General features: G+C 34.3%; 5 protein-coding genes across 5 annotated transcripts; 1 reads left to right on the forward strand and 4 right to left on the reverse strand.

The window, feature by feature from the left end:
• The first annotated feature begins 570 nt into the window (after window positions 1-570).
• LOC132165451 (heavy metal-associated isoprenylated plant protein 39-like) lies at window positions 571-1896 on the forward strand. Its single transcript, XM_059576031.1, has 3 exons — window positions 571-757; window positions 1024-1099; window positions 1326-1896. The coding sequence occupies exons 1-3, from the start codon at window positions 752-754 to the stop codon at window positions 1637-1639; spliced, it is 396 nt and encodes a 131-aa protein (XP_059432014.1). The 5' UTR covers window positions 571-751; the 3' UTR covers window positions 1640-1896.
• Window positions 1897-7556: 5660 nt separating this feature from the next.
• LOC132167003 (uncharacterized protein PAM68-like) lies at window positions 7557-8379 on the reverse strand. The gene has a single exon (XM_059577891.1). The coding sequence runs from the start codon at window positions 8317-8319 to the stop codon at window positions 7783-7785; it is 537 nt and encodes a 178-aa protein (XP_059433874.1). The 5' UTR covers window positions 8320-8379; the 3' UTR covers window positions 7557-7782.
• An 802-nt stretch (window positions 8380-9181) lies between these two features.
• On the reverse strand, window positions 9182-12877 carry LOC132189312 (DUF21 domain-containing protein At5g52790-like). Its single transcript, XM_059603996.1, has 13 exons — window positions 12697-12877; window positions 12482-12558; window positions 12273-12356; window positions 12057-12170; window positions 11799-11885; window positions 11482-11621; window positions 11289-11376; window positions 11062-11135; window positions 10429-10607; window positions 10109-10317; window positions 9806-9846; window positions 9398-9689; window positions 9182-9229 (listed from the first exon to the last, which is right to left on the reverse strand). The coding sequence occupies exons 1-13, from the start codon at window positions 12875-12877 to the stop codon at window positions 9182-9184; spliced, it is 1614 nt and encodes a 537-aa protein (XP_059459979.1).
• Window positions 12878-16389: 3512 nt separating this feature from the next.
• Window positions 16390-20918, reverse strand: LOC132163408 (DUF21 domain-containing protein At5g52790-like). Its single transcript, XM_059573692.1, has 13 exons — window positions 20646-20918; window positions 20457-20533; window positions 20293-20376; window positions 20089-20202; window positions 19244-19330; window positions 19009-19148; window positions 18832-18919; window positions 18565-18638; window positions 18238-18422; window positions 17830-18092; window positions 17289-17335; window positions 16928-17183; window positions 16390-16582 (listed from the first exon to the last, which is right to left on the reverse strand). Exons 1-13 carry the CDS (start codon window positions 20824-20826, stop codon window positions 16520-16522), a joined length of 1659 nt encoding a protein of 552 aa, XP_059429675.1. The 5' UTR covers window positions 20827-20918; the 3' UTR covers window positions 16390-16519.
• A 2766-nt stretch (window positions 20919-23684) lies between these two features.
• On the reverse strand, window positions 23685-27232 carry LOC132189398 (DUF21 domain-containing protein At5g52790-like). The gene is made up of 10 exons (XM_059604139.1): window positions 27052-27232; window positions 26882-26958; window positions 26724-26807; window positions 26512-26625; window positions 25959-26045; window positions 25725-25864; window positions 25550-25637; window positions 24381-24454; window positions 24172-24290; window positions 23685-23977 (listed from the first exon to the last, which is right to left on the reverse strand). Exons 1-10 carry the CDS (start codon window positions 27230-27232, stop codon window positions 23685-23687), a joined length of 1257 nt encoding a protein of 418 aa, XP_059460122.1.
• Between the last annotated feature and the right edge of the window lie 5 nt (window positions 27233-27237).

Below are 27237 nucleotides of genomic sequence, written 5' to 3' on the forward strand. Positions count from 1 at the left end.
TGAGTGCGAGAAACAAAAAGGTTCGCCAATGAAATGCCATTTTCTTTTTTCCCTTTTTATTAAAAATAAAAAATAAAAAACACCCTTCGTCATTGTGTAACTATTAGGTTAGGTGGATATTGGATATGAAATTGGAAATGTGTTCAAATCTGAAGGGGTGAATTTTAGCTCCATGGAAATCAATCGATAGTACCACTGTATTTCAGTGTACCAAACATACCAACCGGGAAAGTTCGTATGTTTGTTCCGTTGACTTGACTTGAGAGTTCAGGGCTAGGTCGCAAGTCGCAACGTGGGTAGATAGAAGGCAAAAAAGCATACTCAACTTTACCGGCGCAATTAGTTAACACTACAACGACGCGGTTTGGCATGTAAATAAAAAATAAAAAATTGTTAGATTTTGGTTATTTCCGGGAAACCGGTAACGACCTTTTTGAGATGGCTTGAAGAAAAAGTAGTAGTCTAGAAAGTGTATTAATGATAAGTACTACGAACGGTGTCGTTTCGATGTTGGCCGCTGGACTCCCCCTCCCCCGTATTGATTTATTGACCGGAGACTTGACTTGTTCCAGTCAACAGTCTCTCTTCCATGCCACCCCTTGGCCATGGTATATAAAGGCCCTTCATGGGCCTCTTACCAACTCACCAAGCTCATCTCAGTCTTCTCTCTCTCTCTCTGATATTCTGCAATATTCTCCATTTTCCCATTTCCTGCTTTTGATCTGCACCTTCAACAAAACACTTCGCAGAAATGAAGGTAAGAGAATCTCACTTTTTGCCTCAAAGTTTTCTTTCTTTCCAGCCAAACACACACATGTAGTAGAGTACAAAAGCTGCTTTTTTTTATAACCTTTTTTGGTTTCATTTTGTGAAAATTAGTATATGCTTGCACGATTGATGAGAATTTGATCTTTCTGATGACTAAACTTTATTGGCCTCCCAAATCATGTGGCTTTTTTTTTTTCCCTTCCATTATTCTTGGATATCTAAATCTTAATGGATTTCTATCTTCTTTTATGACAGAAAGTGATCTTGAAGGTGTCCTTGCTTGAGGAAAGCAAGAAACGAAGGGGCATGAAGTCAGTCTCTGGTCTTCAAGGTATAGCAATTTTACCTGATTCTAATTCTACTATAACCCCTTTGTCCTTTGGTAGTCTCTGGTATTATGCTTAATGTAAAATGTTATTTGGGGTTCAAAAGTTGAAGGAAAATCTGTTTCAATAACCACCCATTTCTTGAATTTTCCTTGATTTGTAGAAAGAAAGGTCAGATCTTAAAGTATGAAAAACTGACAAATTTGGCTGGTTCTGTAATGATTTTTTTAGGTGTTGAATCAATCTCCATGGACTCGAAGGACCAGAAATTGACCGTGATCGGTGACATCGATCCGGTTGATGTAGTCAGCAAGTTGAGGAAACTCTGCCACACGGAAATATTATCTGTTGGACCAGCAAAAGAGGAGAAGAAGAAGGAAGAGCCTAAGAAAGAAGAGCCAAAGAAGGATGACAAAAAGAAGGATGATGAGCTTCTGAAGGCCTACCAAGCCTACTTCATGGCCCATGGCTACTACCCGGCGGCTCAACAACATTACTTTGTCAGAAGCGTAGAGGAGGATCCGAATGCTTGTGTTATTTGCTGATTCTTGGATCTTAGAAGAATTAGATTGGAGCATAAATAAAACCAAAAAAAAAAAAAAAAAGGATAAAGGTGGGTGTTAATGAATTTATATCGTTTTTGTTAGTTAAAAGGTTCATGTTCAAGAAGACATCACTGAGAGAGGCCTTATGTACAGGTGATGCGTGTTAATGTTTTTTTGTTGGTTGTTTGGAGTGCTACATATATTTTTTTAAGTGGTTTTTACTTCAATGGAAAGACTAGTAATTTCGAGTTGTTCTATTTCATTTTTTAACCCCCCTTCCATCTGGATTTCACAATTATTTATGTTAGGGTGACAAAAACTATGAATTGGCACTGGAAAATTAGTTTTCTTTTGAGTGACGGTGGCTCGCTTGACTGGTTTTGATGAGAGAATGTACTGTGAATTAAAAATACCAATCTAACAAGAGCTAGATTTGTTAGACATACCCAAATTCCATGCTTTCCCTGCAGCCAGCTATAATTTATGTTTTTGTGTGCAATATGACTCAGCTTGGCTAAACACATGGTCCATACTTGGGGACCCATCTATACACATAGTGAGTTACCGGGAGCTTGGGAATTAATCCCGGTTTAGAGTGCGAGACTTACCTGCATAATTCATAAATAATTTTAAATAATTTAAAACTTGTGGTCCTATTTCTCATTTTCCGCTAGAATTCTCGAAAATTCCATTTGTATTCTTAGGATTTGTTTTGCTGGGTGTCTTTCTAAGTGTTGGGTTGGGTGATCATGTCAACTTTGGCCGGCGTTTCTATTCAAGTTGATGTTCGCATGTGCATTTGCACGAAGCTAAAAATAATAATAAAGGCAAAAGCAACACCAGGCCTCTACCGTCAGAAAAATTCAAAAAAGATGATGAGCTTTGAAAATTATGAGGGGGAGAAACAACAAAGATGTGTCACATTCAACCAATTAAAATATCACAAGTTTAAGAAACTGACGTCAGCCTTGCAATTGCCATGCAAGTAAATACAATTATATGGATATGCAATTGCATACGTGGCCTGCACTACCAACTTGATAGAAATTAATTAAGGCAATGAAAACGACATGAATTTTCTATTTTCGGCAAATATTCGCAAATGAAGCTGAAGCTGATGCTAGCTGCAGCACAAAAAGAAAACGAGACCCCCATCTCTCTCTGTAATTATTTTTAATTTCAATTAAATCTATTAGGTGTTGGGCCTAAAAATCTAAAACCACACGTAAAATAAAATATTTATTAAATAAATAAATCAATAATTTCGTAGCTAATAGGTTTTGAGTGAGAATGTCTTTTTCTTGGCTATCACATGCCTTGCATATTTTATTTATATTTGCTGGTCCCTCTCCCGTCTCCACTAAAAGAAGTCTACATCGCGGGGTGGAAGAAAATTGGGAATGAATCTCTCTCTCTCGGTGGGGTCAGGTGCAAAGCATTAAGCTTGATAGAATAAGACAACAGTTTATGATCTTTTTCTAAATATATTAATTGATATATTAAAATAAGAAAAAAGAAAAGGCAATAATAGTTAGTCTCTTTGAACCAGATGTATGCGATTAATGATGAACCATGTATATTTTCAATTAAGAGACAATATATGTCACGCGGATGTACATACTATGATTCCATCTTCTAACGTTAGATTCGCTAATGTTGCAAATGGATGCTGAACATGCGTTTGAAGCTAATTAAGCCACCATCCATCTTGACTGTCTTTATTGACTAGCATTATCAAAGTAGATGTTATAATATTTCATGTTCTCTCTTCTTTCTTTTTGAAAAGAGAACATAAAAGTATGGCTAACATCAAAGTAGATGTTACAATACTTCCATTCATAATCATGGAAAAAAAAGAAGACCACTTTGCTATAAATTAAGAAATAATATCACAAATACAAGGAGAAATATCTTTCATCCAAATCTCATCTATAACGTGTTTAACGGCTTCTCTAGTAAAGCCATGTGGCATGTGCCACAGAATTAGCTTAGCGATTAATATGACAAAATTAACAGTTGTGCGTCGAATCTAGTACCCCTCGTATGTTTGCCACTAACTGTCCAAATCAATTCCAATTTCGTTATGGGGATTCCACGGCATTCACTATTTAAAAGGCATTCCTTTCCATAAAAACCTTTTGAAGCCCCATATCCTTACTAAATTCAGCCGCATGGAAGGCTGCTAGCCTGCTAGAGCCTCTATTGCCACCGGTTCTAAATTCCAAATTTTTTGTCAAACTACAAGCTGTGGTTATGAGCCCCTCATAATCCCTCACTACAATTCCTTTGCCGATGCGTCTAGTGATTGAATCTACTGCCGTGTCCCAATTCACCTTTTAGCATCCTTCCAGGGCTTGTCATCTTCTAAGAGGCTCATGCATGGCCTCCTTTTCTTGGTCATTTTCTTTAGTATTTGCCTTTTTGAATTTCTCAAAAGCCTCAATTGCCCCTCATAACAAGATTAGGATGAAGAGCTCTCCCATGAATAACTAAGTTTTTTTCTGGACCATATTTTGTCTGTCTTTTTGTTTATCACTCATAAAGGAATAACTATGTTTTTTTTTTTTTTTTGTACCATATTTAGTTTATGTCTTTTTGTTTATCACTCATAAGTTCTCTATTTATAGAGACTAGCGTGCCACATTATTTCATACTGTAGTATATAAAATGTAGAAGACACGTCTTTTCCGCTTAGGTTTTCTCTCCTTCTCTTTTTCTCTTTTATTATTATTATTATTTTTATTGAGATTGATTTACTTATAAGAAAATTAAAAATTAAATAATTTATTCCAAAAAATAAGAAAAATCCAAATCAGATAAGGATAAGCTCAAAGAGCAGATATGGATCAGCCCAGTGCGCCCACATAATAACAAGTACTCCATCCAAATTTATTTTGATGGAATGTGTTAAAAGAATATATTGATTAATTATAACTAGAAAAAAAATACACTTAGTTTTTAAAAAGTACTTAATACCGGAGCCCATTGGCCATGGCATTGATTATATATAATTAAGTATTCTGTGGGAATTTAGGATGGTAATTAAGTAATTTCGATGGGCTATGGTCTAGTTGTAGCTTTTCTTCAGCCAAAAGACGACCAAATGTCTACATCATTGGGAAAAAATTGGCTATTTTTATTTTATTTTATTTAATAGATTAGTCATTGAAAAAGCCTGATCAATTAATCTAAGATAATTACAGATTTTGTCTCTCTTTGAGGTCATCAATGCAGTCACTGCAACTGATCATGCATATCTTTGTGACCAATTAAACATGTCCATTCCATGTAGTAGTTGAGATTTTAAATTTTTTTATATGCTCATGGTGCAAAGGATTTAGAAAATTATTATTTTTCAGGCTGTCTTTGATGTAACCGAACACTTATAGATGACATCAATCATCGAAAAGAAATCGAACTTAGAATCTAATATTTCAGGTTTAGTTAAATAATCAGAGGGCAGATTTTGAAAGGATGGTGTTCCCTTCACAATGATAACAACTTATTACTAACTACAAGACACTCGTTTATAGAATTTTTAAAGACGGATGTCAGTTTAATGAATCGAGTCGAAAAAAATTCTTCGAAATAAGTTTTTTTAAATAACTCTATCCATTTTTATTATTATCCAACAAAAATAACAATTCAGGATAAAACTTTAGGTTATAAATATGTAATCTGGTTTATGATATAAGATGACATGTACGGTTATTAAAATAAGAGTTACAATAAATTAAAAGACAAAAATTACAAGAACTCAAGTGACAAGAGTTACACGATGGTTATTGTTAGTGTATAAATAAAAGAGACTTAAGTCATAGACCGAACATAAAAATAAAAGAAACTTAATCATATGCCGAACCAACTTAATTCTCATCAATCATTCAACTTTACAACTTTACTCTTTTTTTCTTCTCTCAAAAACTATGTTCACTTTATCTCTCCTCTGTTTCTAGAAGAGAGTTGTGTTTTTTTGGTGCGTGTCAAGCTGTTAATATGCTGTAAAATTCTTCTTCTTTATCTCTCTGATACCAAAAACCATTAAGTATTTTAAATTTGTATATCTTAGTTTTTCAACCTCGTGTAGTTGGTGAATAACATCGTGAAACAGAGCATAGAGTTAAACAATTAATTAATTCCGAGTTATCCGAAATATCGATTAATTCCGATTCTTTCTTTTTTTTTTCCGAAATCTTATACTAAATCATTCCCGAAAAATAAAGAAATGTCTCTGTTGCGTATGAAAAACAAGCTCTGTTTTCCATTTAATAGAAGTAAATTGTCTCTGTTGCCCAACAAAAACAGGCTCTCTTTACCATTTCATAGGTCATCAAAAAGCATGCTTTTCAGATCGATTTGGACTCACTATTTATGTCCTCGAATACAGCCAACTGGTCCATTATTCCCATGAGACCAATCAAAGGTTTCCACTATCAATTGGTTACAGGAATGTTCTACAGTGGTTGGTTGGACTCAGTGATGTCGTGGTTAAACTTTCTCATTGTTTTCAGGAACATGGAGAAAAAAATCTCAGGATGCCGTCTGTTATGTCACATTTCTCTCCATCATCCATCCAGTTTTTGGTTGATATTTCCAAATAGAGCCAAATTTTATCAATCAATATCGTTATTTCCTTGAAGTTTGACGTGAAAAAAATTCATTCAATTTAACATATTAAATTGACATATATTCTTAAAATATGTAATTATTATGAAAATAACGCATTCTCTTATAATCTTATTAAAAATTTATGTGACATGCTATAAAAACAGGCCATGTGTAACATTTTTGATTTAACAAAAAAAATAGGGTTAATAGTTTTTTATGGTACCTGAGTTTGCACTTTTTTTTATTTTATTTTTCACTAAGTTTTAAAACCGTGTAAATCCAGTACCCAACCTATGGGAAAAGACAGAATCAGTACCTCCGTCAGTTCAGTCAATGAAATTAGCATGTGTTACTCCCATAATACGCCACGTGGCGTAAAAAAATTAAAAATAATAAAATAATAATTAAAAAAAAAAAGGAAAACAATTTAAGGGTGACTTGAACCCTTTGGCCATGGGGGTGGCCAGGCCACCCCCATCTGGCCGGATGGGGTGGCTCTTGGCTCCAAGGGGAGGCGCTGAAACACCCCCAATGGGTACTGGGGGTGGCTCGGCCACCCCCTTGGCTCCATGGGGTGGCTGAGGGTACTGGGGGTGGTGGCTGAGGGTACTGCCCAGGGCACTATTAAGACGCATCCCCAATGTAAACCACCTCCAAATTTTATTTTATTTTTAATTATTATTTTATTATTTTTAATTTTTTACGCCACATGGCATATTATGAGAATGACACGTGCTAATTTCGTTAACTGAACTGACGGAGGTATTGATTCTGTCTTTTCCCATAGGTTGAGTATTAGATTTACACGGTTTTAAAACTCAGGGAGGAAAAAATAAAAAAGTGCAAACTCAGGTACCAAAAAAGTTGTTAACAAAAAAGTATACTCAAGAATAACACTCATTAACAAAAGCTTATAGTCCAATTGACGCAATACGGGAGGAGAACAACTGAAAATAGATAAAGAATAACCTAAAATGATATAAATAAACCACGTTGATCAAAGTCTCACCGGTCAACAATGAAATTTTTGTAAAGTCTCACTACCAAGAAAAAGAGAGCAATCATGCCTCCAAAAAAACATATATTTTTTTTTTCATTTATTATAATCTAATAATCTCCATAGGAGTACAAAGTGTATTTAAATAGACATGGTAAAATAAATCTGAACCCTAAATCAACTGACTTTTGGACTAAGCCCATTGTTAAATAACAAAAGCCCTAATTTAAGAGACTTTGGGCCAAGCCCATAACAATAACTCTTAAATACTAATTTAAATGCAAATAACTTAATTAACTAAAAAAATCCAAATAAAATTAAAATACGAACTTATTTATTTTTTCCTACCTATATATATATATATATATGGCTGAGAAGAAAATGATCCACTCATACAGAACAGAATCCCAAAGAAGAAAAAGAAAAAAAGAGTTCGAATTACCTGTGATTTTGATTAAATTGATCGAGTGCAGTATATTACACAATTGAAAGGAAGGTGAAAGGGTGTGAGAGGCAATTGAGGTCACATTATAAGCGCTCATATATCCTCCTGCTTCCACATCTCAACCCAATTCTCTCGAGCCTCTTCCAATCCAAGAATTGAACCTTTCTTCTCTTCGTCCCAACTTGTAGACAGTGCTCCATAGGCAATGCCAAACGTTGATGCCCCGAAAGTCAGAAAAGTTGTCAGCAAAGGGAGCCATAGTGGCACATCCCACAGATGTTGCTCCTTAATCACACCAAAAATGTGCAAAAATGCTAAGCCAAGGCCCATAGGCACCAACACAAAAGCCAAGATTCTCACTATAATTCTGTTAAACACGGCTTGTGGAACTTCTTCATCGTCATTGTTATTGGTTTTGTTGGAGTTTTTGCTAGTGTCACTTCCTTCTATGGTGGCAGGTGCAGTGCCTGTAAAACCTTTGGGGCCACTGGCATGTGGTTTGAGTTTGCTTGTGGGACGTTTTAGGTTTAGCATGGTTGTCGGGTGGAGGTTTGGGCTTCTGGGCTTCCATGGAGAAGGCTTTGAAAGGTAGAGAGGTGGTTGTGATGAACAAGTTATCAGGGTTTTCATGGCTTCCTTCCTGGCAATGTTAATTATGAACTTTCAATTACACAGTATGTTTGTTGTATGTACTTGTTGCTAGATATCTTATCCAAAAATATGTGAATGGTGTTGGCTTTGTGTCATGAGATATTTTGTTGTTTTATATGATTCATTTTAGGTGAATTTTGAGGTTCTATCTTTTGCAAATAGACAAATATCTCCCTTGGGAAGCACAATTTATTACCATAGATTGTCTTGATGGTGCTGAAATATCAAATATTAAAATTTGACAGTCACAGACATATGATAGAGATTTCCAACATTTTTATTCTTGGACTATCCGTTTTCTTGTTTCAAAAATTTGGGTCTCATAAATATGTTTTCACATTTGCTATATAAATTATTAGCAAATTATTGAGAATCCAGATCCATGAACACCACATACGACACGCACTACTAATTAAGCACGTAGGGTTGTTAATTAGCTAGCTATCTCATGATGTAAGCACGGGTAATTTAGTGAATTTAAATTAACGGGATATAGTCAAAATTATGTCCGAGAACAAATGGATGTTAGGGTAACAATTAGTCCTAAAAGTTTATAAGTAGATAAAAAAAGGAAATTATAGAATCAAGGTCCAAATTCCGAACATTTCCTTAAATATTATGTTAAATTAATAGTTATTCCAAAAATTCTAATAGAAAATGATAAATTTAATCATTTAACTCATATTTAAACACTAGAAGTGTTTATGTTTTTGACACAAATATTTATTTTGGACTAAGAAAGTCTTCTTTGAAATCTATCAATTTCAACCTCTTATTCAAATCCAATCTACATATATACATTGTTTTAGAGACTAAACATACTGAAGCTTTGAAATTAATTCTATGGATCGCCAGGCTGCCACAGCTTTTCATATAATGTCCTCGAAACCTGTCAAAAGGTTAATGTGGTTAGTATTCATCTTATTTCAATTAAATATTTAAATAAAAAAATAGTTATTGATATAATTAATATATATATATATATATATATATATATTTTTTTTTTGTAAAATAAAAGAAGCATATTTATGTTAATGTAATTAAGATTTGGACGTACCTTATGCAAGGATGGCGAGTAGCGTGCGCCGCCGGCATATATTGTTGGGTAATTTGGCATGGATTTTTCAGGGGAAGGAGATAGACTTGGTCTAATCATGCGTGGAGATTGAAGATATGCTGAAATCGGTGAACGCAGTATTGGAGAATGGTTATATGAAGACATTGGAGTATGGTGATAGGAAGAAAGTGGGGATGCCACAGAAGTTTGCCGTTGAAAATGAGAACCCGATGTTGCTGCTGGATATCTTGATGGTGATATTTTTGAAGGTGACAAATAATTGATTTTAATTCTGTTGTGCAGATATATACATAGACAATATGATTAATAAATATAAATAAAGTTCATCGAATTAAAGATAACTAAGCTAAAATAATAATGTATTTAACGAAAGTAAGCATTAATTACCTTTTATGATCGTCAACATCTGTCTCATCCAGAATTTCCTCCTATAAAAATTTAGTGATCAAACAGATAAACACACATCAGCATGCAGGCAGAAATAGAGGTTTGATTTTGCTTGGTTTAGCAGTTTTAAAACAATTTTTTTTTTTTTTTTTTTTTTAAATACAGTTAATGAAAACACAATTAGCAAGCACTTAATTAATTGGTAAAATTACAGTTCGGCCTTTAAAATAGCAATATAGCGTTTTATTGTAATATATTGGTAAAAAGATTATATATGTTGCTACTTAAAATATTATATATAACCTGCAATAGCTCCTCCATAACATCCTCCAGGGTTATGATACCAATGACCTCTTCATCTAAATTTGGAAGAGATTCCAAATCTTCAATTGAAATGCTTTCATCTTCTCGCTCCCTTTTCTTCTTTGGTTGTGGGCTTAAATTATCGATGTGCTTGACATTATCTAATGTTGGATTTTGAATTTCGCTGCCACTAAACTGGTGATCGGTTCCTGAGAATAATAAGTGATGATCAACCCACCATTATTTTCTCAAGTTGCAGATAAATTAATGATTTTTGTGGTTGATTCTGCAGACAATTTAAGTAGAAAATTTTGAATTACCTTTTCTCAGTGCATGGCTGCTTTGTCTTGAATTTAAATTAACATTTAACTTGATTATGCTAGACTCGGCTTCCTTCTCTAGACTACTCTCCCTAACTCCCTTTATAACAACAGCCATGTGACTGTGACCCTTCTGGAATTCATTCAGTAAATCGTAGAGAGGCAAACAACCATGCACCCTGTCACAAATTTTGAAAGTTGATTACATGATATTTTATGCCATTACTGACTTACAATTACAAATTTCAGATGAAGCTGTCAAAGGTGAACAACATATATATATATATAGAAGATATTGTAGAAATATATAATAAAATATATGAAGTGAAAGAGAGTGGCCGGAAGCAGAGAAAATTAAAGATACTAATTAACAAGACCTTTAGGGCTACATCTTTGCCGTACTGAAGCATATATATTAAACTGTATTATATAATATTTGATATTTATAAAGGAAGGAGGGTGTGGTAAACAAGATAATTAAGGTGACCAAGTTAAGGAATCAATGATAAACTTAGAAGGAATTAGTAAATCATGCTAAAATGGAAATATATAGAAAATATTTTAACAGATACAACACATTTATTTTGAAGGAAAAGATTTTGAAAAAGAAAATCAACCATAAAAGTTACATACCTAGGAATTCTCCTGATAACAAGATCTTTGATGGGTGTTTCATCTTCGGGGCGGACCTTGATCAAATTTTTTACCTATAACAGAAGAACAGGTCCTAGCTACTCACATAACATATCTATAGCTATATATATCACCATTAAAAAAAGCAAAAAAAGTAGATAAGCTTTCTCCCATTTCACTGGAAACAAACACCGAGTAGAAACTGGGAAGATCGAGTTGATGCTCACCAAAATAAGGCCAAGGATATTTGTGGGGCTTCCAGAGTAGATGGGCACACGACTATGTCCTTTGCTCAATATTAGCCCCATTGTTTGCCTAGCTACGTAAATAATGAATTTAATTCATCAGATGAAGTTAATTATTATTATTATTATTATTATATTAAATACCATGCATGCATAGACGAAAAGAGGGGCATACTCATCAAGTTTCGATTCCATGTGAAGCGAAAATATTTCAGATATGGGCGTCATGGCATCTTTGGCAGTTTTCTGTGTCATATCTAATGCTCCAGTAATTATGGTAGTTTCATCATGTGTTAACTCTCCACCTTTTCCTGCCTATAAAAAATGGTAATTAATAATCATGATTTACGTACATCACTACAAGCCCCTCAAAACGTGATCAATTTGGCTTATAGATATTGAATATGGAACCCTTCTGATCATCAAATTCAATTAGTTTGCAAATGAAAAACATTATATTCCGTAAGTATGATAATTAAGACCCTATATAACCTTAATTCCATGCATATCCACCAATGTTTTAAGCTCAGTCCGTCCTAGAAGTGCAGAATGCCCTTTACCGAGAAGCCAATCCAACAGCTGCAAATCAAGAAAATTATATTTATTAATTGTAAATAAGCAATGTCCTTTTATCTTGTTAAATCACTACTTATTTAAAAAATTTAAGTAAATTGCCATCATCAATTTTTTTTTTTTTAAAACGTAACACTCTACAATTTTATTTAGTATATATAAGTGCAAATTAATTACCTTACTAATGGGGTAAGCTATAGGAAAGAAGACCAAGACAAGCAACCGAACTAGGAAAGAGAGTTTTGCACCAACACTTAGCCCATACCTTGAACACACCGATTGAGGGATTATCTGGGAAAGTAAAACAGTTATCAATTATATGTATAGTTAATTTACAAATGATCAACAACCAATCCACGTACATTTCAAAAAGGGATAGTAAAACAGTTTTACCTCTCCAAATGCAAGTATGAGGGTGACTGATATCAATATAGAGGCCCAAGCTGGAAGAAGTGCATCGACGAAAATGGGAAGGGCCTTGTTTAACATATATATATATTTCGAATTAATATGGATTATATGAAAAAAAGAAAAAAAAGAAAAAAAGAAAAGAAAAAAGAAACAGGAAGCAAACTATATATATATATGATCAGATCGAGTACCTCCATTGCCATGGCATTGCTTATGAGTAGGGTACATAGGAGTAAGTGATGGTTCTTGACGATTGGGAGAATTTTTTCTGCTATCAAAAGATATTAAATTATACATGCAACTATATATATATATACAACGTGAGACAACATTAATTAATATATATATATATAATCTAAGAAATTAATTAAGGGAAATGTGCGAAAAAAGTGAATAATTAGTTGACCTGCGTTCTTCCTGTCTTGGGGCTGGCCAGCCTTGGCAATGACCTCAAGATCAACGAGGCTAAGGGACATGAGCCCTAGGGTAAGGCCTGACATGAGGCCGGCGAAAGACACAAGAACCACGCATATGACTAGATACACCCAGAACATGGGCTCGCAACATGGAACATCATTTGCAGCCATTTAGTTAAATGATTAGAAATGTTCTTGCTTTTAACACAGAAAGTTGGCTCTTGATAAACGAGCGAGGAGGAGATCTTTCTTATCATGGGATATAAATATAATGAAAAAGGAGCTAATCTGACCGACCACAGCGTCACAGTCTGGCAGCCATTGCCATGGCAAAATTGCACGCCAACTGTGTCTCTAGCGAAAAGCAGTGCTGATGAGTGATGATGAATCATGATCGACTTGCTGATTAAACAATTCAAAACAAGTAGGACGACGTGGAATTATTGCAGCCATCGTGACTGTGCTTATAAATTAATTAATTAGGTAAACTTAGTCATCAAAGCTGCAATAATTGAGCAATATATCAGTGACGGTTATAAGACAGACCCAAGTCAAAGTAATTATTGATCATTAACATTATATATATATAAACAAATTCATTCTTCGGTAGGATTGCAAAACAAAAATAGGATTATTTCTCTTCTCCGGAAAGAACGATAGTGAAGGAATTAGCACTACTATTGCATTTTCAGATTTCTTAGGTATATGGTTAGTTTGTGCAGCCTCAATTACTTACTCCTCGATCGTCTCATATTCTAATTTTGCCAAAGCGAACATAATTTCCGATAGAGCTCATTTGTTTGAACAAGTATTCATGTTGTTCAAGTATTTGCTCGATCGGGGGAACCCTGGCTCAGATAATGTACGGATTCCGATCCAATATTCCACCTCCTTGGAGAAATTTGATGTAATTTAACTCGATCGTACTGCACAGTACAGTTAGTACTCGATCTACCAGTTTTAACATAAAACAAAGGTGGATCGAAGAAACTGTCTATGATTGCCAACAAATTATATATAGAAAGCAACATCACGGTGTATCACCATATAATATTTGTTTTACTGAGTAATTAGGGCCGACTCTAGCCTTATACGAAGAGAGTTTGAGTAAATTTACTCCTGATATTCCCTCGATGTCACTTTTCATAAAAATTAAAAAATAAAAAACAATTAAAGAAATTCAAAGAGGTGAGCTAATTAAATCTACTCGTCTTTAATTGAAAACACCACAAATGCTATTTCTCTCTCTCTCTCTCTCTCAATGGCTTTCTATCTCTTTCTTTTTTTTTTTGTGACTTTCTGTATTATTAATTAAAAGGAGATGTTGAAAAACTTAAATGTACAATTTAATTAGTAACTTTGTATAAAAAAATAAAAAAAATTTTAAAAAAAGGAGAAAAATAATGTTAGAACAGTTTTTAGTATGGTGTCAGGAAAACATTGATGCCTAATTAGTTTATTGGAAAAAAGTGTATGCCTAAATACACAATATTTCAGTCCGAGGTTAATACCTAGTGTAGCACTGGCCTATTTATAAGCTAAGAAGTAGAGTTAAACATGTACTAGCTAGGTCTCCTTCTTCAATGTGAGTTTGAAATGGACCTAGGCTCTTACTACAGTTAAACCAAATTCTTCCAGTAGAGTCCTACTTGCACTCAGATTGTCTCTCCCTGAATTGGTAGCTCTGTGGGTCTGTCATGGGTCTTGAAGCCCATGATTTGATGAACCGGTTGAGTGAAATTATTTCCTACAAATAATATAACATAAAAATTAAAATAAATACTGCTCAATATTTTTTTTTTAAAAAAAAAAATCTCACATAAATATATTGCCTTAGGCCTCAAAATCTATCGAGTTGACCTCCCAATACACTTTATTGCATGGTAAAGTTAGGCACAAGCATTAAGTTGTTTGTATTTCATATGAAAGCAGGGCTTCTATATATTAATTTCTTCAATTGGTTGAATGATCAAATTTCTAATTCATTAAAAAAAACAAAAAGGTTTGGTACAAATATGTACTTGTCACAAAATTGGAATGCGTCGACAATTGGCATGCAATGCTGATGGAAGCCCAAACACAAACATAAAAAAGTCGGTGATTTTTGGATAATTAAATGTAACTAGTGCACATTAACTGCCCATAAATGATTTGGTTGCAATAATATATTGCCATTGTTAATGTTATCATTTTTGTAGCCATGCTGTCGGCTGTACACACTTGTCCAACAAATTTATCATCAAATGTACTTGAATTATTACCGATCCAAACATAAAATGTGAAGAAACTTTTATGGGGTGGCTTCTTATGTAAGCAAGTTCAGGGTAGTTCAAGACGTGTTCAGATAATTAACTCGGAAAGACTTTTATATTTGCCAACAGATCCGTTAGGTTGTTGAACTCCAATCGAATACTGCTACAAGTCCCTCTTGTGTCATTTTTGAGTTAATGGTTGAAGTCTCATTTGGCAGTTACATTTGAAGGCCTAATGGTTTAATTCCAATCAACAAAACAAAATCTCTCTTCTTAGCTAGAAACAAATCTGAATATCTAAATCTATCCCAAACTTCTTTTTTAATTTCAAATTATCTTGCAATTTCTATAAAATGTTTAACAATTCGAAAGTTAATATGTTCCCACGACTGTTAATAGAAGTAAATATTAAATTCAAATTTATAAATCTACTAGGATTGTTCACAAAAGATTTAATTTAATTTTTTTTAAGAATAATTAACGGCTTCTTGGTCCTAAAAACTAAAAAGAGTAATTTTAGAAGTCCTTATATCACTCTTGTGTTCCTAAAAAATAAGGTGACTTTTAAAATTACAATTTGATCAAAATCTAATAATGATCAATCACAAGCCTAATGGTGATTTTAAGAGCTACATTATTCTTGAAAAGACATGAAGATGACATAAGAGTGACTTATAGCATTGCGCTCCTAAAAAGATTCCACCAGGATGTTCAAGGATTTATTTATTTTTACTTTTGAATCTTATATAAGTAATGATGGAGTCCAACTAATTACGAATTTAATTATGTGGGTCTCTTAGGTGGTCAGGTCGGATCTGGCCGGATTACCTCAGGTGAAATTTTCACTGGAGGTTTCCTGTTAAAAAAAAAAAAAAAAAATTTGAATGGATAGGATTGCAAGTTTTGAAGAAGAGTAAGCTTATTTTCTCACTAGAAGTAATCCTATCCATTCGTTTTTTTTTTTTTTTTTTGGAAAAATTCAATTTTACATATAATATTAAGAATGCAAAAATAAGAATTAAGTTTGTTCATCCTCAGTTATTCTTTCGTTATTCCTTAATAGTAATACGATTAATGAATTTTTAGAACTAACGAAATAATTTTGTGAGGATATATATATATGAATCTGAGTCCTTAAAGTTTCTTTAAAGCTCTTTAATTTCTCACGTGCGATTCACGCGACAAAAAAAAAGAATCTACTATAATAATAATAAACGACTTGATGTAATATCTTTCTTGAAATTGCATTTCTTTAGTGACATGGACACCCCAACTATCAGGTAGTTTACAAGAACCAAGTTTGGTACAATATTAACTTTACAAGTGGCAAAGCCATGTTTGTTGATGACTTTGTTTTCTGTTCTTTAAGTCAAAAGATTAAATAAACAACTCAAAATACAAAACACAACAATAATTTTCACCTTTACAACATACACGGCCAAACACAACATACAAATTTTACTATATATACACCAAAACCCAATAGGAAGGAGAGAGAGAATATGCAGTTTTGATGCTGCAAACTTCTACAGGTGATGCTAGCCAGTTGACGCCGACTTGTCTATATTGGAGCTTTATGAAAATCACCATCATGTAATAGCTTCTTATATAACTTTCTTGATACCTGGTAAGAAATTGATGATGATTTAAGGTATATTGATGATAGAACATGGCAACGGAATAAAAAGCAGCTATAAAATAGACAGCCTTATTCCTAGAAGGGCCAGAACACAATCATTGTAACATCCTCTCTTCCCCTTTTCAATATGTACATAAACGTCTATTATGAGACTAAATTCTTCTACTTCTGGTAACATAATAGTTTCTGAAGCATTTTAACTTGTGCCGAGGCATTGTGAATTCCAAAAACTACATTGAAGTTTGTATTTGATGTCAAAAACATTATTCAATTAAACATAGCTCAATGTTCTCTCTTTTAAAAGCATGAATAATTAAAATTATGACATACTTGATGGGAGGATGGCGAGCTATGAACACGGACTGCAGATCTGGCTGGAGAATTTGGTATAGATCTTCCAGGGGAAGCATATAGTGTTGGTCTTACTAGCGGGGTCTGTACATATGGAGCAATGGGTGAGCGCAGTATATGAGTGTAGGAAGAGAGTGGAGATGGCTCTGGAGTTCTCCAACAAGGATGGGAAGCAGAAGATCTTCTGGGAGATGCAGATGACGATCTTCTTGAAGATCGCAGGTTGATTCTAATTCTGGAAAAAGAAACAGAATTAAATAAGATTAAAAGACTCTTCAAAACCAGCAAAATGTCTGGGGGTGAAACAGCATCTAGGACAAATATAATGTCCATTACTCACTTGTTGTGGACATCAACATATTCATCAGTTTCATCCAGTATATCTTCCTTCAATACAGAACAAAAAGCATTAGCTTTCTTACGACAAGAAAACAAAAAAAAATAAGAACAAGAACCATTCCACCTTAATCTTTGATAAACAGGATTAAATTTAGTATTTTCATAACACCTAATCCAATCAATCCAGAAAGCAGATCAAGGGGCTCCTATCCCAAGCTGGACTAATTGTATAAAGCAACTTACTATAAACGTATACAAGGTATTTAAATGATTGCATGTGTTCTAAATTCAGGAGAAAAGCAGGCTTTAGTTGAACTGTATGCTTTTCTTCCCAAAGATACTGCGTTACTTCTTCAACAAGAACCACCAAAATCTTTATAAGGATTATGTTTCTATAATTGTAAGACAACGATTATTTATCAAGCAACATACATAAGCTCAAGTTAACGCAAGAATTGGATAATAAATCATCTAGTTTTTATGATGAATAATGGAAGTATGCAACAGTTATTAAACTTCACTATAATCTAAGGACTGTCAACCTGTAACAATTCCTCCATAACATCTTCCATTGTTATGATTCCAACGACCTCTTCATCCGAATTGCTTGGGAGCAGTTCTAAATTTTCATATAAAAATTTTTCACTTCCTTCCTCCCGTTTTTTATGTTGTGAATTCAAATGTTTCTCTTGCTCCATTACATTCTTTGGTGTTGAACCATGATCATCTATATCACTTGGGTACAAAGGGGATGAATTTGCGGAGATACTCAGATGCTCTTTCTGGTCAAGTGGAGAATATAATCCTGTGAAATTAAGAGCCATAACCTTAAATGTCATGGCAGTAGCCTTTACCCGTGAATTTGAATTTGACCAATCAAACAAAAAATGAATGCAAAATATTATTCTCAAGAAAACTATGTGATTCTATATCACTATGTACTGTTATACCTTTCCTCTCTCCTTGCATTTGATTTGAATTTGGATTGATAATAATATCCAGCATGGTATGCTTCCCTACTGCAGTATGGTCAGTGTCTTTAACATCCTTCTTACACTTAATGACAATAGCCATGTGGCTGTGACCCTTCTGGAACTCATTCAGTATATCATACAGTGGCCAATTTTCGTATACCCTGTCATAGAAGATATACAGACTCACACGTCATCGGCCAAAAACACAGTATATGCATAGGCATATGGCCATAAAACTTAAGATGTGTGCAAACTGTCATATGATAGTCATAAACCGCCAATATGAAAAAGTAATTCTCTTACCGAGGTATTCTTCTGATAGTCATAAATTTAATTGGAGTTGCATCTTCAGGACGGCAGAAGATCAAATTCTTAACCTAAAACCAAGAATAACAAATGGCAATGTGGTTATATGACCCCAAAAAAGTTGCTTCAAGATAGATTATACTCTCTTTTTTTTCTTTGTCTTTTGCTAATTAAGCCAAGAAGATTATACTCAAAACTTAAAATCAATGAAGCAAATCTTAAACCATCTTGGGTTGAAAGAAAAGACAATTAAAAAGGCCATACCAGAATAAGGCCAATAATATTTTTTGGGCTTCCGGAGTAGACAGGTATACGACTGTGACCTTTGCTCATTATAAAACCCATTGTATGCCTATGGATAAAGATATGCCGAAATGGTAGTGAGAGATAAAAGGGAGATGTTAATAATATCATTGAGATAAAAGGTAGGCACATACATACATGTCAAGTTTTGAATTTATGTCCAGAGAAAAGGTTTCAGAGATGGGTGTCATAGCATCTTTAGCCGTCTTCTGTGTTAAGTCTAAAGCACCAGTAATAATGGCAGTTTCATGATGTGATAACTCTCCACCTTTCCCTGCCTAGAATTGAATATCAGCATGTCACAATCGTAACTCCTTCTGCTAAACTGCAATCATATTTTTTCCAAATCCTTGATGCGGTATCAGAAACAAACCTTATCCGCATGCAAATCAACCAATGTCTTTAGCTCTGCTCGTCTATAAAGTGCAGAATGCCCTTTACCAAGAAGCCAATCCAAAAGCTGCCAAAAAAGGCGGAAACATATTGTGAAACCAAATTCCCAGTTGTCAAGCTAAAGAAAAAAGGAAAAGTACCTGATATATTTCCTTTTATATATATGTTTGGGAACCAAAAAGTTTATTTTGAGTCACAAAATTCTACTCTTGGTACATTTTTCTTTGATGCACGTGCTTTGTTTAGGTAACATGTATCATGTTCATTACTAATAGACACCTTTCAGACGACCGGTGGCTCCAAAATAATGACGATTATGTTGATTGATTATTTGTCAATGTCTCTGCAATTTGTGCTGTGGTTATGAGTTCAAGCCCAATATGTATATCTTAGTCTAAGAAACTTTCTTGGTAGAGTGTCACATGCAGCCTAAACGGATTTAAATGGTTGCTGTCACAAGTCAATCTTCTCTCCTGTGGTGCTTCTTTCACATGATCAAAATAATCAAGGTTCTTCTGTTCTAGCAAGGATAGATGCTTTAACATAATTAAGAGTCTTCTGTTCTCAGAAGCATGGCAGATGAAGAAAAACTATGGTGGAGTTCAACCTTGTTGGGCCATGAATATGGTCCCTTCACTAGTAGATTAGAAGTACAATGGTTTAAAATAATTTCTAATGGTCCTCCACTAGTAGATTAGAACTCTTACTGATGTCATTGGTTGGTATATCATTGCAACTCATGGGTGGAAGTTATGGAGAAAAAGGTGTAGAGTGAAACCAACCAAACTAAAACATTCTATGTAAAGCTTTTGCAACGAAGATTACCTTACTAATTGGATATGATACGGGGAAGAAGACAAGCAGAAGCAGCCGAACAAAGGTGGACAGTTTTGCACCAAGACTTAGTCCATACCGGGAACAGACAGCTTGAGGGATGATCTAGAGAAAAAAAGTAAATAAATAAATAGATAACACCACCCATGTCTTTTGAGTTTCAACAATTAATTGGTTGTGCAATATAGACTTTACCTCTGCGCATGCAAGTACAAGGGTGACTGACATAAGAATAGCAGCCCAAGACGGGAGTATTGCATCCAGGAAAATTGGCAGTGCCTTAAATAAGACAAGCATTCTCAATCAATTTAAATTCAGAATTTGAACTTTGTGTTCTTTATATTGAAAAAGTGACATACCTCCATCGCAAGTGATTTTCCCACAAGGAGGGTGCACAAAAGTAAATGCTCATTCTTAACAATTGACAGGATCTTTGCTGCAGATGATCAATAAGCAAAAGAAAAGAGAACAATAATTGGTGGAACATAATTTCTAGTATATATAATTTGAAGGAAATTGCTCAAATCTAGCTAAATCTGAATGCCAACCTGCATTCTTCCGCTCATGGGGCTGACCAGCCCTAATGAGGACCTCAAGATCAACTTGGCTGAAGGACAGTAGTCCCAGAGCGAGGCCTGATGCTATACCAGCAAATGACACAAGGACAAAACATATGCATAAAAACAACCAAAACTCAGTCTTGCAACAGTGCACGTCGTCTTCTCTCATTGTGTTGTTAGATGAACTATATGTGGCCAAGAATGAAGAGCAAAAAGAAAACAAATGCAATGACAGGTTATACTTGCATGAAGCATGCAGAGGAAGGGGTTGGCTTTAAAGAGAAGTGGGCATTAACAGACAAAGAGCAAAAAGGTTTAGAGTTTTGGTGAAAGACAACAAGAATGGGAAATATGAAGACAGATACAGAGTACGTTGGACCAAAGATATCCTAACAGGCTGCTGTCTCTAGAGATTCTAAAGGGAGAACTCTTATAACTAAAGTTCAAAGTGAGATAATTGACAAGAAATATCCATCATGTTTAAATGATAAAACAATCAGCAAAAGTAAACATAGTGTCATCAATAACTGAGATTGATTGTGAGGGGGCTTTTGGATTTAGTTACAACAAACAAATATTAAATCTTCAATTGACAGCCCGACACCAACTACAGGTAAAAAGATGACCTACATGCGTCTTCAACAATCCTTCAATGCTGTCAGATAGCTTTTGTAATGCATTAATGGACATAATAAGTAACTGGGGTAGCTCATATCTGGGTTCCCAGTTACATTCTATGCTATCCCTAGTAAAAACTCCACCAAATTCAAGTCACGGAATCCCAAAAAAACGGTGTCATTTGAACTTTTTCACATAAAAAACTTTTTGTGCTTGGTAGCAGTGAAAAAAGAACAGCAATTGTGCAATTCGATGCCCCTGGATTGTCTCTAATTGTGCAGATAATATTATAAACCATTATTTGAATAATTGAAAAGAACATTTAGCTAGCTTTGGACTCTCGAGACCAATGGCGGCTTAAGGAACCAGCAATGTCATTTGGTAAGAAAGACGCAAGCATAAGGCACTGAACCTTGTTAAATAATTATTGAAAGTGACATGGGTATACATGTTTAACAATAAAACCGTATCCAAGCATTGTATTGGACAGCATGCATGATGATGAAATCATAAAGCAGAGTACTTTGTGATCTAAATTGATTAATTCAGTTCCTTCGTCTAGACCAATAGATATTGCCCATCAGACAGGGAGAGATTGAACAAATATAAATAAATAAAAAATATAAGAGAAAAACCCATTCAAATAATTACAAAGGCAGTTGAGATTACTAGTTGGAAACGATATGATAGCTTTCTGCACAGATCATAATGCATAAAAAATGACTTGGTCAGTGTGTTTTTTGGGACATTTTAAGAAATTTCATTGAAATTTGATTATATTTTAATTATAAAAAATTGGTCATTTCTGTTATCACCAAAACGAATAAATAAGAATAATCATTTCAATACATTCATATGCTTCTTGTATTTCTTGTTCTTATTTCTAAAAAATCATCATTGTATAGTTTCGTCCCCTCATCTTATAGACAAGGACATGTATATTTAATTAGAGGTCACACACGTGTTTGCACATGTTAGCAATTGATTATTGTCACTCTAAACCTTCCATTATTGCCGTATATTTAAGAGAACAAAATATACACGATAAAATATACACAATAAAATATTGCATGTTTAAATCGCTTCTAGACTTCATCAGCCATGCATGTAATCACAGACGCATAGAGTTTGAATAAGAAAGGGAAAGCTCAACCTTAATTTTTTTTTTTTTTTTTTGAAGTGTACATCAACACCGCGTGTTTGGCGGGATTTGTAGCGCCGACCGAAGCACGAGCTGTTCCCATCGACTCTCACCAAAACGTTAAAAATAGTGGACCACTTTCGTCACTCACGCGGTAACGCCAGTCACCCACCTCGTTCAAGAACCACGACTGACTACAGCTACGAACTCCTTCAGGCTTCAACCCCTTACGTTCTTGACTTCTTGTACAAATGGTTCAGAGCGATCTTGTGATCGTGCAGAAGCAATTTCTTAATGCTAATTTATTTGTTTCGGCCCTTTCTTTATTGGGCCGTTCACACATGCTTGGGGGATATCCCTTTTTTATTGGGCCCTTTTTTTTTTTTTTTTTTTTTTTAATTAAAGCGAACGTGGGCCTTCTTCTTTGATCCCCAAAAATTCAGACAAACTTCTCAATCGGTGCACGTAAATGTCATTTAATTTATTTATTTATTATTTTTTTAAATTCACTAATCTTTCATCATTTTTGCATTTATACCCTTAAAATTTAAAAGCCATTTTTTAAAAAATTATTATTATTTTTTTATTTCATCCCTCCATTAAGATTTAACTAACAATCCTAGTAGAGGTGTGTCCATATTTAATTTTTTTTAAGTTATCAATCCAAGCAATCCTAATGTATCCATTTTTTTTTAATTTTTTTCTTTTATTTCACCCCTCCACTAGGATTTAACGAACAATCCTAACAGAGGTATGTCCATATTTAATTTTTTAAAAGGTATCAATCCCAACAATCCTAATGTATCCATTTTTATTTTTTTATTTTTAAATTTATTTCACCCCTCCATTAGGATTTAACGAACAATCCTAACGGGGGTTTATCAAAATTGAGTAATGTTATAAGTCACTTTTGTGTCCTTGTGTCACTCAACTTTTAAAATCACTATTGTTCTTATGATTGATTATTATTAAACCACTAGAAAATTAATTCATACAAAAGATTAATTGCATCTATTATAGTAAGGAGTGCATTGGTCTGGCAATGCAGGGTCATGTGGAAAGCAAAATTCTGTTTAATCCTTTGCTCTTCTCTTGACACTGATTACTTTCTCAGTGAGATAGACTACGACCTCTACTCTAATATCATATTAAATCATCATTTAATTAATATTTTACCATCTACTAAAGCAACTTGCACCCAAGTCATATGAATGGTGTCAATATCAGCTAACTATGAGAATCATAAAATATGCAACTCTAGTTAAGCTTCAATCAAATGAACTATAACTTCTTAACATTACCTGTAGCAGTTCCTCCATAACATCTTGCATTATGATGATTCCAATGACCCCCTCATCCAAATTTCCTCGATGAGATTCTAAATAATCCTGTAAAGTCTTTCCACCCCCTTGTTCCCTTTTTTTATACTGAGGATGCAAATTTTCATCTTTCTCAATGACATTTGTCATTACAGCACTATAATAGTCTGTTTCAATTGAAAAAAGAGAAGATGCATCTGTGGAGTTACTCAGATACTCTTTCTCATCAATTGAAGATAATTCTGTAAGATCCAGATATACAACCTTTCAGTCCCAAGATAGTGGTGGTTTTCCATGAATTCAAACTTTATATTAATAATTAATTTACATAAAATGTGAGAGACGAAAACAGTATTGTACTATTTGCTACCTCTGTGCTCTGCAGGCAGTGGATATGAACTGGAATTAGTATTTATAGTAAACATGCTAGTGTTGCCGATTGCATTATTTGCTATGTTGTTAGCATCCTCCTTACTCTGAATAACAACAGCCATTTGGCAGTGACCCTTCTCAAATAAATGCAGTACATCATAGAGTGGCCAATTGTCATATACCCTATGACAAAGGATATACAGAGGTATGCCATCATTAGGCAAAAACAACAGCAACATTTAACAAAATTTGTAATGTTGTAAAAATTGATACCTAGAAATTTTCCTGATTGCCGTATATTTGATTGGAATTTCTTCTTCAGGGCGGCAGAAGATCAAATTCTTAACCTAAATCCAGAAAATGTTAGTATTGTGGTTACTTGACACCAAACATATTGCTGCATCAACTGACTGTACTAGAAATGTGTATCATCTGAGCACATTTTCTCCATTTGACTTGAAACTGGTGATTGTTTGAAAACCTTTCACTTACTCTTCTACTATAAGCTGTGAGAATTTGCTAATTCACAAGACAAAGTGTAAAAAGATTGACTCTCACATTGGAAAATTGTCACAACTTTGAGTGGTTAATATAGCATAGTTGGGCCTAAGCACATAAGATTTAATCTTTTGGGTTGAGTGGTGTCCTAACATACTATATTATGGTATCACTGAAAGACTTCCTAAAGTGTCAATAGAGCAAAAGTGCAAGGTTCGGACATGGATGAGGATCCATAGAGTAAGGGGCACAAGTTTATGGTGTAGGCAAATACTAGAGGTCCACGACACAAGTGATTCTGAAGAAGACCCGTAAGATTGATAAAAAGAAAAGAAAATAACTTTCGTTTGAGAGAAAGATGTAGCAATGTGATGATAGACTTACACTTGAAAGAAGATTGTTGAGTATACATGTGTTAGTGTAAAAATATTATGTCTCACATTGAAAATATGTTACAAATGTGAGTGGTTAATATAGCATACTTGGGCTGAATTTGAATGATGTCCGAGCATACAGTAATCATGTTGGAACTAGTGGCTCATATTCTCTCAAGTATAGAGAGTAATATTTGAATACCAGTAGTTGGCCGATTAGACGAAGTGGAGTGAACGGAACGAAGCAACGTTCACGGAGTGGGATTTTCCAAAATACGTCGATACAATTAGAGTTTTCTTATATATATATGTTATGTTGTAACCATTAATCATTAATAGTAAAATATAGCCGCACTTTCTGTGGACGTAAGCACCTTGCCAAACCACGTAAATCTATATTTCGATTATCTCCTTTTCGATTCCATATTATTCATCTTTATTGTGTACGGTAATAATAAATCAAGTAATCAACGAGAGATACAAAATGATTAACTGAAGTATTTAAGGTAATTGCAGAAACTAACTCAGACCTATGAGTTGATAGTAAACTTTTGTTGCTGACTTGCTTACCAGAATGACTCCAACAATATTTGTTGGATATCCAGAGTAGATAGGTATACGACTGTGACCTTTGCTCATGATTAAACCCATTGTATGCCTAACAATGGAGATGAACTGTTATTGTAAATAACATGAGGTATGAAGGAATTGCACTTACCATTCAGAGATAAAAAGGGGGACATACATGTCGAGTTTGGAATTTATATCAAGAGAAAAAATCTCTGATATTGGTGTCATGGCATCTTTAGCAATTTTTTCTGCTAAATCCAAAGCACCGGTAATAATAGAAGTTTCATGAAGTGATAAGTCTCCACCTCTCCCTGCCTAACAAAGAACACCAGAATATCAATTAGTAACACTATCAACCACCAAATATGCAATCATATGGTATGCAGTTTGAGATTGAAAATAAGACAACCTCATTTGCATGCAAATCCACCAATGTCTTCAGTTCTGCTCGTCTTGAAAGTGAACCATGACCTTTCCCAAAAAACCAATCTAAGAGCTGCCAAAATAGGAATTTCAAACATATTGTTAAAGATAAGTTTCCTCATTGCCAAGCAAAACATAGAAGCAAAGGCCATTATTTACAGTCTTATATATTGTTGGTATGCCTTACTAGGTCCAAAAGATTTGATCTGAAAATTATTCCTTTTATCATCAATCTAAGCCATTTATTCATGAAAAAAAGAAGAAGAAGAGTCAAGCATGTCCATGAATAGGCCAAAATCGAGCCATTCAGTTAACCCACATCACATCATACATGGGAAAGAAACAAGATTTGCACTTTTTTCCACCTCACTTCACTTATGTTAATGTTTGGTATTGCTTTTTGCTTGTTTCATTTAAGAACGACCACAAAGAATTGTAGAATTCAACCCATGCATGCACCCATCATAACATATTAGGAAAATGTGTGGCATGAATCAGATGAAACTCAAATGCCAAGTTATATAAGACATAGAAATTACCCTACTGATTGGACATGATACAGGGAAGAAGACCAGCAGAAGCAGACTAACAAAGGTAGCAAGTTTTGCACCAAGACTCAGTGCATAACGAGAACACACAGCTTGAGGGATGATCTACAGAAAACAAAAAGAATAAATAACCTACTAACCATGCATTGTTTTGTTTCAACAATAAAACTGCATTTAGCAATAAAAAAAAAAAAAAAAATCACCTCTACAAATGCAAGTACAAAGGCCGTTGACACAAGAATGGCAACCCAAGCTGGTATAATTGAGTCCATGAAAATGGGCAGTGCCTTCAATTACACAATATTTAGAACCAATTTACTTCAGAATATAGACTTGCACAATGTATATATACACGACATACCGCCATTGCTAGTGATTTGCCAGTGAGGAGGGTACATAAAAGTAAATGCTCGTTCTTAACAACTGCCATAACCTTTGCTGCAGATGAATAAGCAGTTGATAAAAGATTTAAAAATGAATTGAAGGACCAAGTCATTGAATTTCAGAATGCTGTAACAACTAAACAAAAACCTGCATTCTTCTGTGCTTGTGGCTGCCCAGCCTTAATGAGGACCTCAAGATCAACTTGGCTGAAGGACAAGAGTCCTAAAGCAAGGCCTGATGTGATACCTGCAAATGCCAAAAGTACTAAACTTATTATTAGATACGCCCAAAACAAGGGCTGGCAACATGGCGTGTCATCCGCTTCCATTAGCC

This window comes from Corylus avellana, chromosome ca1 (genome assembly GCF_901000735.1).
Source record: "Corylus avellana chromosome ca1, CavTom2PMs-1.0".
NCBI classification, from domain to species: Eukaryota; Viridiplantae; Streptophyta; class Magnoliopsida; order Fagales; family Betulaceae; genus Corylus; species Corylus avellana.

Excerpts from the sequence above, each read along its gene's own strand:
- LOC132189398 (XM_059604139.1), bottom strand. The coding sequence starts at position 27,232 with ATGGAAGCGGATGACACGCCATGTTGCCAGCCCTTGTTTTGGGCGTAT. Across the intron at positions 26,808-26,881 it reads GCAAATCACTAGCAATGGCG|GCACTGCCCATTTTCATGGA; the intron begins GTATGTCGTGTA and ends GTGTAATTGAAG. Across the intron at positions 25,638-25,724 it reads ATAAATTCCAAACTCGACAT|GCATACAATGGGTTTAATCA; the intron begins GTATGTCCCCCT and ends CTCCATTGTTAG.
- LOC132165451 (XM_059576031.1), top strand. Across the intron at positions 1,100-1,325 it reads GTCAGTCTCTGGTCTTCAAG|GTGTTGAATCAATCTCCATG; the intron begins GTATAGCAATTT and ends TGATTTTTTTAG.
- LOC132189312 (XM_059603996.1), bottom strand. The coding sequence starts at position 12,877 with ATGGCTGCAAATGATGTTCCATGTTGCGAGCCCATGTTCTGGGTGTAT. Across the intron at positions 11,136-11,288 it reads ATATCCTTGGCCTTATTTTG|GTAAAAAATTTGATCAAGGT; the intron begins GTGAGCATCAAC and ends CTTCTGTTATAG. Across the intron at positions 9,690-9,805 it reads GATGTTGACGATCATAAAAG|AATTAAAATCAATTATTTGT; the intron begins GTAATTAATGCT and ends TCTGCACAACAG.
- LOC132163408 (XM_059573692.1), bottom strand. The coding sequence starts at position 20,826 with ATGAGAGAAGACGACGTGCACTGTTGCAAGACTGAGTTTTGGTTGTTT. Across the intron at positions 20,534-20,645 it reads CCATGAGCGGAAGAATGCAG|CAAAGATCCTGTCAATTGTT; the intron begins GTTGGCATTCAG and ends GATCATCTGCAG. Across the intron at positions 18,920-19,008 it reads ATAAATTCAAAACTTGACAT|GCATACAATGGGTTTTATAA; the intron begins GTATGTATGTGC and ends CTTTATCCATAG.
- LOC132167003 (XM_059577891.1), bottom strand. The coding sequence starts at position 8,319 with ATGAAAACCCTGATAACTTGTTCATCACAACCACCTCTCTACCTTTCA.